Consider the following 11,685-nt stretch of genomic DNA (forward strand, 5'->3'; position numbering starts at 1 on the left):
ATATGACAGGTGCAGACATTTTAAAGCATGTTTTGATATGCTCACACAGCCATGAGCTTCTGGAATCTGGGGTTTATAGGGACTTGAGGAATGTAATTAATAAAGGTTTGTGAGTTTGGTAACAAATGTTGTGAACAATCATACCAGTAAACATGAGTAAAGAGACTTGTATATTACACCAGGTGCCTACTGCTCTGAAAATGTAGTCTTCCTTCCAGAGAACTGGTTTTGGACTCTCTAAGAATAACTATTCTTAGAGGAGGAATTGTAAGTACTTAGACACTGGAGAGAGAGACTCTCTTAGGCTTGGAAATTAGGAAAACACTCAACCTTGCACAACCCTAGCCATGATATAGAATGCAAAGACAGATTCTTCTCTCGTGTCTCAGTTTTTAATGCTAAATCCCCCAGTGACTTCTACAAAAATCTTCGAACCAAATGGAGAAGATGATTAAGAAACCTAGTCGAGGGCTGGAGAGATGGCTCAACTGTTAAAGGCTAGGCTCACAACCAAAAATATAAGAAACCCAGTTGAAATATTCACTTAGAACAATGTTAAAATGCATTACCATTGCTGGCTTATGGAATACTGATGCAAATCATTGACAGAATAATAATTTTTGAACTTGTAAGTTATTCTTGGATGAGGCATGAGGAAATGGGTAACTTATCACTGGAAGCTGTTGTGTTTCTTAAATTTGCAACAATTCTCCTAGCTTTATCTAGGAAGGAAATAGTTCCACTAACAAGCAAAGATTTACAAATTGATGGAACAACTTCTGCACTATTAGACTTAACAGCAAGATTGGTTTTCGTGGTTTTTGTTTAGAAAAACACACCTTGCTGTAACAAAGATTTAAGTTGATTTTGGTATACTTTCAGTGAGTTTCCATAAAAGAACAATACTGTAATTACTCTATAATATTAGAATTTTTCTTTTAATGTTGACATACAATATAATGTTTAATCTGCATATTTCTTCAAAAGAATGCAGCCATTCCAAAATCACTTTACAGGAGGGAACAAGTATTGTTAGTGTGCATTGTTACTGTAAAAGCAAATGCAATCACATGTTGCCTTAATGTGGAGCCCTTCTGCATATCAGTGTTCTAGTGAGAGTGTGTTCAAACATGCCACATCTGAGTTTTTACTTCAGTGCATGCTAAATGAAAGGAGTATGATGATTGTTGCAAGGGTCAACTCTCTGAGTCAGTAAAATTTAATGTAATAGGAGAGCTTCCACAGCATGCTATTATTGCACGTGTTTGCCATTTGTTCTACAGTAGGACAGGTACATTTAGGCAAATAATATCCTTAGAAAAGTCATGCACTAGAGACAGGGCATAACTCAGTGACAAAGTACTTAGGTAGAATAGATGAGGCCCTGGTTTTGATCACATTGCAACACACACACACACACACACACACACACACACACCAATGGGCAGAATGTAAATTTATTTGGAAACGGGGTCTTTGCATATATAAGGACTTTAGATGAGGTCATGGTAAGTGATAGTAGATCTAAATTTAATATGATATTATTTTGAAGACGAGGAACATTGCACATAGAGATACATGGACACAGAATGAAGATGATAGAAGAAAGGCTTTTAATTCAGGAAGAAGGCAAGTAGCAAATGGAATATGGCTGTGCCAAAACCTAGATTTCAGACAACATATTACTGTGTTTTTGGAGTCACCCATTTGTGGTAATTTGTTTTAGTCACTGTAGAAAACTAAGAGAGAAGGATGCATTGACCCAAATTGACTCAGCTAGAAGAATAGAGAAACTGCTAAAGTGTTTTGTGTTAACTTGTTTGGGATTTTAACAGGCCATGCAAGTATGTTTCCACCACAGAACAGAGCTTGCAGCTTTTTTCAGAAGGCCACTCTCTGGCTACCAGGCTTCTCTTCTCACTGTAAGTATCAGAGAACTTGCCACTCCACTATGCCTGTTATCACTCAGCAGTAACCGGTCCAGAAGGATGGAAAGCTACTCTCATGCCTCCATGTTGGGACAATTCTAAAGCACACCTTACACCCTGGAGGTCACTTAATGTCAAGTTAAGCTTCTTTCTATTGGACTGAAAATATCATGATGCTAGGAAGACCAAATCATCCTGGTTTTCCAAATACTCTTGAAATTTTAGCAATTAATGACTCTCACTTCCAGAAATACCTCAGGTCTAGGGAAGCCAGGATAGTTGGTCCCCGTAAATTGTACCCTTTTTTGATTCTTCCCTTTCCCTGATCTTCTCCTACTAGTTCCCTGTAAGTTTCCTAAATCCCTACCAGGGATATGTTAGGAGGAAACTTAGCCTAAAACACTGGTCTGGTTTGGTTTGCGTGAAATGTGCATGAGATACTCAAGGACTGGGTGCCTACTATTCAAAAAATTCAGTTAGTTATCCTTATGCTGTCATTCATGTCCTTGGAAGTTGATAAATAAATGTCAAATTCAAAAAACAGAAGCAGAGAGAAAAAAATCGAAGTCCCCCTACACTCATGTCAGAAAGAGCCACAGGTGTGACTATTGAGAAACAGCAAACATCCCCTGGGGAAAACAATCTCCCTTTTACCTCTACTATTGAACCTTCTAGAGGCAACAACCATTACCATTTCCTTATATAGCAAGAGTTAAGATATGAAAGCAAGGATTTCCTATACATTCTATGAAAGTGTATAATCAGTATAGGATACATGTAGGGATAGTTTTCATAGGCACATGAGACTCAGATTTAAAACTCCCAAAAGACCCTGGAGATGAGGTTTGAAATCTTAAGCTGGATACCAACAATATGTCCTTCACAGAGGACTGACTTTTTTCTTTCTTTAATTTTTTTTAAATCAAATTGCTGTATCGGAGAGATTACAGAACCATTTCCAAGCACTGAGGATCTTACATTGTCTGCTTTTCACTGCATTTTTCAGACTGTGTGATGATAGATAATACACAAAAATGCCATTCATCATAATGACCAGTATTAGGGCATTCAAAGATATAATTTGGATGTGCTTTTATCACTGACTCAAGGAATAAAAGGCATCAGCCAAGACTAGCTTCCACTATAGAAATGGAAAATTGAGCTCTTAAGAAGCCAGATAGCCATTCAACAAAAGTGTTCCTCATATAGCTTAAATTGGGTGGCCTCAGCTATGCTGTCCCTGATCACAAGCTTTGGGTAATAGCATCTGATCAACAAGAAATTTCTTTCAGGGCAGAAAGTTTTCCTACCTTTGGAGTAGCAGCTTGAAGGTGCATCCCAAATTTTGCAGCACTCATCATGATGGAGTGCAGGATGTTGTTCCCATCTCCTATCCAGCTGAGGGTAAGGCCTTTGAGAGAGCCATAGTGTTCCTAAAAAACAAGAGGTAAAGTGGATTAGCTACGGGGAGGAAACTTTTATGGAACAGTTACTAGAGTTAAGATAAAGGAAACAGTTTTCCACTCAAAATAAATGCCTTGTTGGAATGAATAAACTGTATTTTGCACTAAATTAAATAACATGAACTACAAAACAGTAGTTCAAAATGGTCTAATATCTTGATCAGAAATCCATCCCCTAACTGGGTGGAAATCCTCTACTCAACCTAAAACCACCCTGGACAAGAGAACAGAGAATAAACAGAACCAAGGAGCAAAATAACCATCCAACAAATACAAACTCAGAAGTCAGCACCTAGACCTATAATCATTTCAAACCCAGATGCCTAAATGTCAGTGTAAGAAGAGAGCCAACAACAGGCAAGGCAATATGTCACCACCAGAAACCAGTTATCCCACTAAAGAAATCCCCGAATATTCCAGCACAGCTGAAACATAATCAAAAGACCTTAAACACAAATTTATGAAGATGATAAAGATCCATGGAGAGGAATTGAACAAATTCTTTAATGACATCAAGGAAGGAACAAACACAAAATTGGAGGAAATGAATAAATTCCTTAAAGAAAGTCATGAAAAAGTTTAAGTAAAGTTTAAGTAAATCAACAAAATTGTTTAAGACCTGAACATGAAAATAGAAGCAATAAAGAAAACACAAACTGAGGGAATTCTGAATATGAAAAAATCTAGGCAAATGAACACCAATAGACTACAAGAGATGGAAAAGAGAATCTCAAGCATTGAAGACACGATAGGAGAAATTGATATGTAGGTCAAACAAAATGTTAAATCTAAAAAATTCCTGACACAAAACATCTGGGAGACTGTGAAAAGACACAATGAAGAATAATTGGAAGAGAAGAAGGAGAAGTCTAGCTCAAAGACACATAAAATATCTTCAACAAAGTCATATAAGAAAATTTTCCTAGTCAAAAGAAGAACATACCTATAAAGGTATGAGAAGCTTAAAGAACAACAAATAGATTGGACCAGAAAAGACAGTCCCCTCAGCACACAATAATCAAAACTAAATACATAGAACAAAGAAAGAATATTAAAAACTACAAGAAAAAAAGACCAACATATAAATGCAGACCTATTAGAATTACACCCAACTTTTCAATGGAGATCCTAAAGTCCAGAAGGGCCTGGACTGTAGACAGACATTGAGTTATTTTCTGCAGACTCTACGAGGCCACATATGACATCCTAGACTAATATACCCAGCAAAACTTTCAGTCACCATAGACAGAGAAAACAAGATAGTCCATTAACAGGTCAAATTGAAACAATATCTATCCAGCCCTAGAACCAGAAGGAAAACTCCAACCCAAAGAAATTATCTACTCTCATGAAAACACAGGAAATAAATATTTTCACACAAGCAAAACCAAATCAAGGGAAGCATGCGCACATGTGTGCATGTGTGTACACACACCACCACCACAACTATCACCACCACCACCACCAAAATAACAGAATTAACAATCACTGGTGATTGATATCTCTCAATATAAATGGACTCATTTTCTCAATAAAAGGACACAGACTAACAGAATGTATTTCAAAAACAGGACTCATCCTTCTGCTGCATGCAATAAATGCACCGCAACATCAAAGTTAGACATTACCTGGGAGTAAAGGGATGAAAAAAGATTTTTCCATGCTAATGGACCTAAGAAAGAAGTTGCTGTAGCCATTCTAATATCTAACAAAATTGACTTCAAATCAAAATTAATCAAAAGACATAAGAAAGAAAATTCATATACTCACACTTATCAAAGGAATATTCCAAGATGATCTTTCAATTATTAATGTTTATTCCCTGAACACAAGGCCACCCACATTTGTAAAGGAAACAATACTAAAGCTTAAATCACACATCCAGCCTCACACATTGAAACAAAGTTGTTCTTTGAGAAAATCAACAAGATAGACAAAAAGAATGTCTAAATTAACAAAGCCAGAAACAAAAAGAGGGACATAACAACAGATATCAAATAAATCCAAAGAATCAATAGGTCATACTTTAAAGACCTGTACTCCACAAAAGTTAAAATCTAAAACAAATGGATGATTATCGTGATAGATAACACTTACCAAAGTTAAGTAAAGATCAGATAAACTATTTAAATAGACTTATAACCCCTAAGCTAATAGAAGTAGTTATTAAAAGCCTCCCAAACAACAAACCAACCAAACAAACAAACAAAAAACTGAGACAAGACAGTTTTAGCACAGAATTCTACCAGACTTACAAAAAAGAGCTAAAACAAGTACTAGTCAAATTATCCTACAAAATAGAAACAGAAATAATTTCGCCAAATTGTTTTCATGAGGCCACAGTCACCCTGATACCTAATTCACACAAAGATTTATCAAAGAATGAAAATTACAGAACAATTTCTGTCATGAACATAGACACAAATATAATAAAATACTTGCAAACCAAATTCAAAAACACACAAAAAAAGATCATCCACCACGATCAATTAGGCTTCATCCCAGAGGTGCAGGGGTGGTTCAACATATGAAAATCATTCAGTGTAATCCACCATATAAACAAAGTGAAAGAAAAAAAATGATCATCTCATTAGATGCTGAAAAAGGTTTTGTCAAATCCAATACCTCTTTATGAAAAACATCTTCGGCAGATTAGGGACATACATAAACATAAGAAAGGCAATATTCATATTGCAAGAACTTTGAGTCTTTAAAGAAAGAAATTAAAGAAGACATCAGAAAATGGAAAGATCTCCCATGCTCTTGGAAAAGTAGGATCAATGTAGTAAAAATGGCAATCCTGCCAAAAGCAATCTACAGATTCAATGCAATCCCTATAAAAATATAAGCACAATTCATCACAGACCTTGAGAGAATAATAATCAACTTTGTATGGAAAAACAAATGACCCAGGATAGCCAAAACAAGCTTATTCAACAATGCAACATCTGGAGGCATCATCATCCTTGACTTCAAGTTCTATTACAGAGCTGTAGTCCTCAAAACAGCTTGGTATTGGCACAAAAATAGACAGGTAGACCAATGGAATCAAATTGAACACCCTAAAATTAACCCATACATGTATTAACATCTGATCTACAACAAAGAAGCTAAAAATATACAATGGAAAAAGAAAGCATCTTCAACAAATGGTGCTGGCATAACTGGGAGGCTGGCATGTAGAAAATGCAGATAGATCCATGTCTACTGCAATGTACAAACCTTAAGTACAAATGGATCAAAGTCCTCAACATAAATCCAGACACACTGAACCTCTTAGAAGAGAAAGTGAGTGGTACTTGAATGAATTGGTACAGGAGACAACTTCCTGAACATAACACCAGTAACACAGAAAGTGAGGTCAACAATTAATACATGGGACCTCCTGAAACTGAGAAGCTTCTGTACAGCAAAGGACACAGTCAGCAAGACAAAAAAGCAGCCCATAGAATGGCAAAAGATATTCACTAATCCCACATCTGACAGAGGGTTGATCTCCAAAATTTACAAAGAACTCAAGAAGCAAGTCTCCAAAACACCAAAGGATCCAATTAAAAAGTGGACTACAGAACTAAATAGAGAATTCTCCTTCAACTGTTTGAGTTGTTTCCTTCATTTGTTTGGTTGTTTTTTCTTGGTGCTCTTTAGATTCTTTGAGAGATTTGTTTATTTCTTGAATTTTCCCCCATTTCATGGATTTTTTTGTTTGTTTTTTCTTCTATTTCTTTAAGGGATTTCCTCGTTTCTTCTTTGAGGGTCTCTATCCTCTTCATAAAATAATTTTTAAGTTCTGTCTCCTGTGCTTCGTCTTTGTAGTGCTTTTCAGGTCTTGCTGGTGTTGGTTCCCTAGATTTTGGTGGAGTCATGTTGGTCTTCTATTGCTGAGTGAGCTCTTATTCTGTCTTCTTCCCATCTCTTCTTCCAGTGGGTGCTGGTGGGGTCTTTCCATCTCCACTGGTCTCCTTCCTTCCTGAAGCTGAAGCTGGGGATGCAGACACTGAAGCTTAAGCTGAAGCTGGGGCCTGGAATGGCTGATGTCATTCCTGTGTGGGCAGATCTTCTAGACACCAGGAGCGGCCCCGGAAGATCGAGGGGATGGGTGTTGGGCAGGGGATGGATTCTCAATAGAGGAGTCTAAAATGGGCTGAGAGGCACTTAAGAAAGTACTCAACATCCCTAGCCATGAGGGAAATGCAATTCAAAACAACTCTGAGATACCATCTTACTCCTGTCAGAATGGCTAAAATCAAAAGCACCAACTACAGGTTATGCTGGAGAGGATGTGGAGAAAGGGGAACACTCCTCCACTGCTGGTGGGAGTGCCAACTCGTACAGCCACTTTGGAAATCAGTATGGAGAGTCTTCAGAAAAATGAGAATCAGCCGACTACAAGATCTAGCAATTCCACTCTTAGGCATATATCAAAAAGATGCACATTCATACAATAAGGACATCTGTTCCACTATGTTCATAGCAGCAATATTTGTAATAGCCAGAACTTGGAAGCAACCTAGATGCCCCTCAACTGAAGAGTGGATAGAGAAAATGTGGTACATCTACACAATGGAGTATTATTCAGCAGAAAAAAACAATGGAATCCTGAAATTTGCAGGTCAATGGATGGCACTAGAAGAACCCATCCTGAGTGAGGTAACCCAGTCACAAAAAGAGAAACATGGTATGTACTCTCTCATATATGGATTTTAGACATAGATCTGGGGAGTGCCGGCCTACAATCCCACTGCCAGAGAGTCTGGGTAACAGAACCTTCATTCAGTGACTAATGGAAGCAGAGGCAGACTCCCACGGCTAAGCATTGAGCTGAACTCAAGAAATCCAGTGACAGAGAGGGAGGACTGATGAGCAAAGGGGTTAAGACTGGGCTGGTTTAACCCCCATAAACAGCTGACCTAATGGCTGGGACTCCAGCATGGGATCAAGACCCGGTGAATGTGGGTGTCAGTGAGGAGGCCTAGGCAATGTATGGGGCCTTCGGTAGTAGATCAGTATTTATCCCTGGCATACAAATGGACTTTGGGTGCTCATCTAACAGTGAGAGATGCACTCTCACCCTGGACACTTAGGGGGAGTGTCTAGGCCCTGCCCTGGATGAAATGACAAACCATGGACAACCCTATGGAGGACCTCACCCTCCCTAGGGAAAAGAGGGGGTATAGGGGTAGGTGGGAAGGCATGGGAGGAGCGAAGGGAAAGGGAGAGGGACCTGGGATTGACATGTGAAGCAATCTTATTTCTAATTTAAATTTAAAAATAAAAATTAAAAAAAGAAAGGCAATGTTCAGCAAGACTACAGCCAACATAAAATTAAATGTAGAGGAACTCAAAACAACACTACTAAAGTCAGGAACAAGACAAGGCTGTTCATTATTTCCATATAGTACTTGAAGTTCTAATGAGAGCAAAAAGAAAACTGAAGAGATCAGGGGGATACAAATTTGAAAGGAAGAACTCAAAGTATTGCTATTCACAGATGATATGATAGTGTACACAAACAAGAGGAAAAATCTAGCAGGGAACTCTTACAGCTCATACATGGCTTCAGTGAAGTAGCTAGATACAAATTTAACTCAAAACTATCTGTAGCCCTCTTATATACAAATGATAAATGGGTTGAGAAAGAAATCAGGGAAACAGCACCCTTAACAAATAACCACAAATAATATAAAAATATCTTGGGGGTAACTCTAACCAAGCAAATGAAATACTTGTAAGTAAAAACAGTCAAGTCTTGAAGAAAGAAACTTAAGAAGATACCAGTAGGAAAGATGACCCATGCTCATGGATCAGTAAGATTAACTTAATAATAGTAGTCACCTTACCAAAAGCAATCTATAGATTCAGTGCAATTCCCATCAAAATTCTAGCACAGTTCTTTACAGCCCTTGAAAGGAGAGTACTCAATGTGTTATGGAAAAACAAAATAGACAGGATAGCTAAAACACTCTTGAACAACAAAAGAACTTCCAGAGGCATCACCATTACTGATTTCTGGCTCATCTACAGAGCTATAGCAGTAAAAGCAGCATGGTATTGGCATCAAAACAGATAGGTTGATCAATGAAATGTAATCGAAGACCTAGATGTAAATTCACACACTCATTAACACCTGATTTTTGATATGGAATACAGAAATACACAATGGAAAACAGAAAGCATTTTAATAAATGGTACTGGTCTAACTGCATACTGGCATGGAGAAGAATGCAAACTGATCCATACTTATCACCCTGCACAAAACACAAGTTCAAACAGATCAAAGACCTCAACATAAAACCTGATACACTGAACCTAATAAAAGAGAAAGTGGGGAATAGTCTTGAACACATCGGCACAGGAGACAATTTTCTGAACGCAACACTGATGCCACAAGCACTAAGATCAACACTTAATAAATAGGACCTCATTAAATGGTAAACTCTGTAAGGCAAAGTGCATCATCAATAGGACAAGACAGCAACCTACAAAATGGGAAAAGATTTTCACCAACTCTACATCAGACAGAGGGCTAAATCCAGTATATATATTTCAAGAAACTAGACATCAACAAACCAAATAATCTCATTTAAAATGTACACAATGGGTTACACCTCAATCATTTCATTTTAAAATAATAAATAAATCCAAAGTAATTGCTTTAGCACCTTAGAATTTGTCATAAGTGTCTGAAGACGGGGCTTACTAGTAAAGTTCTTTCCAAACATGAATGAGGCTAAAGGTCCCATCTGTATCCAATCCCCAATACCACAAAAGAAAAAGTGATAAAGTATTATGATGAAACCCACAAAGACAGCTTACCAGATAAGAGGGAGCTTTGAATCCCAGAATGATGGCTTTGAGGCCAACAGGGGACTGATCCAGACTCCATGAATATAGTGCCAGGGAGGAGGCCACAGAAATCATTGGGTCTTGGGTAGTAGATCAGTGTTCACCATGGTTTATGAATGAGCTTTGGGAGCCCATTCCAAATAGAAGGATGCTCTCTCAGCCTGGACACATGGGGAAGGGCCTAGGTCCTACCCAGGATGAAACGACAGACTTTAGAGATGCCCCCAAGGAGGGCCTCACCCTCCCTGGGAAATGATGTGTGAATTTGGTGGGGGGCTGTGGGGCTGGTGGAGGGACAAGTGTGGAGGGGTGGGAGAGGGAGCTGGGACTGACATGTGAATCATTCATGTTTCTAATTTAAATAAAAACATATATTGAGAAAAAATAATTGGTTTTCAGTTTTGTTTTTTAAGTTTAAAAATATTTATTTTATGATTTATTTTATGGAGGAATGACAAGCACATGCTATAGCATGTGTGTGAGTATCATAGGACAACTTCCAGGGTTAGTTGTCTCTTCCACCATGTGGTCCCCCAGAATTGAAGTTGGGATTGGTGACAAATGCATTTACTCACTGAGCCACACCACCATCCCCAGTTTGTCTTTAAATTTATGTAGGCTTAATATATTAAAAAAGTTGAACATTTGTAAGATCAAAAAAGGAGAAAGACTAATTTGGAGATCATGGAACTACTATGTGGCTAAGCTAGGATGTGAAGCCAGATTCATGTCACTTAGACTTCATGCTCTTAATAAAATGTTCTTTATTCACCAAAACCCCATTTTAGTGTCTCCGTGGTAAAAAAAAAACAACACTGCCCAGGGGTCAGCAGGAAACCCTATGATGAACAGAACAGCTCACCCCCACCCCCAGTAAGCTCATGATTTAGTAATGATAAAGTCCCAGGGAGAAACATGAATCCATCTAGTGTCTATATATAAGGTTTCACCAAAAAACCAGCAACTATCCATCTGACATCAGTATTCCGTCTTCTCTGTGTGGATCTTGTCTTCATTTCTGAACAGCATTTCTTTTTGTTTGACCTCTCATTTCAATCTTCCCAGCTTATTCAAATGAGAAAGAAGATTAGCTAATCCTGTTTGTCCTGTCTCCTCAAAATCATCCAGAAACAAAGAAACCCTGATTGTTGAGAATCCAAGAGACAAAAAAAACCATGTAGTTTGGCTGTGTCTAATCAAATAACGTCAACATTAAAAGTTATTCAAGTTCCTGGTGTGAAAGCACACGGCTGAATAGGACCCATAACTCTAGAACAGCTACATATTCTTCATTCTCTTTGTAATCAATTTATAAAATGACAGACGCTTCACTCTTTTAATTACTAACCATTTATAGACCATCTCAAGCATCTGCACTGAACTCCTCTGATCTTCATTTCTAAGTTACAAAGTCTGGTGAATGTAGGATCACTGCATTAGTTACTTTC

General features: G+C 37.9%; 1 protein-coding gene across 2 annotated transcripts in view; it reads right to left on the reverse strand.

Moving 5' to 3' along the window:
- Positions 1-11,685, reverse strand: part of Otc (ornithine transcarbamylase) — a 103,085-nt gene that overhangs the window by 12,088 nt on the left and 79,312 nt on the right. For both annotated transcript variants that reach the window (XM_040733691.1, XM_040733692.1), the window contains one exon: positions 3,239-3,361. In XM_040733691.1, the coding sequence (XP_040589625.1) occupies positions 3,239-3,361 (123 nt within the window). The remainder of the gene's footprint in view (positions 1-3,238; positions 3,362-11,685) is intronic.

The sequence above is a fragment of the Mesocricetus auratus genome, unplaced genomic scaffold (genome assembly GCF_017639785.1).
Source record: "Mesocricetus auratus isolate SY011 unplaced genomic scaffold, BCM_Maur_2.0 Super-Scaffold_100033, whole genome shotgun sequence".
Taxonomy (NCBI): Eukaryota; Metazoa; Chordata; class Mammalia; order Rodentia; family Cricetidae; genus Mesocricetus; species Mesocricetus auratus.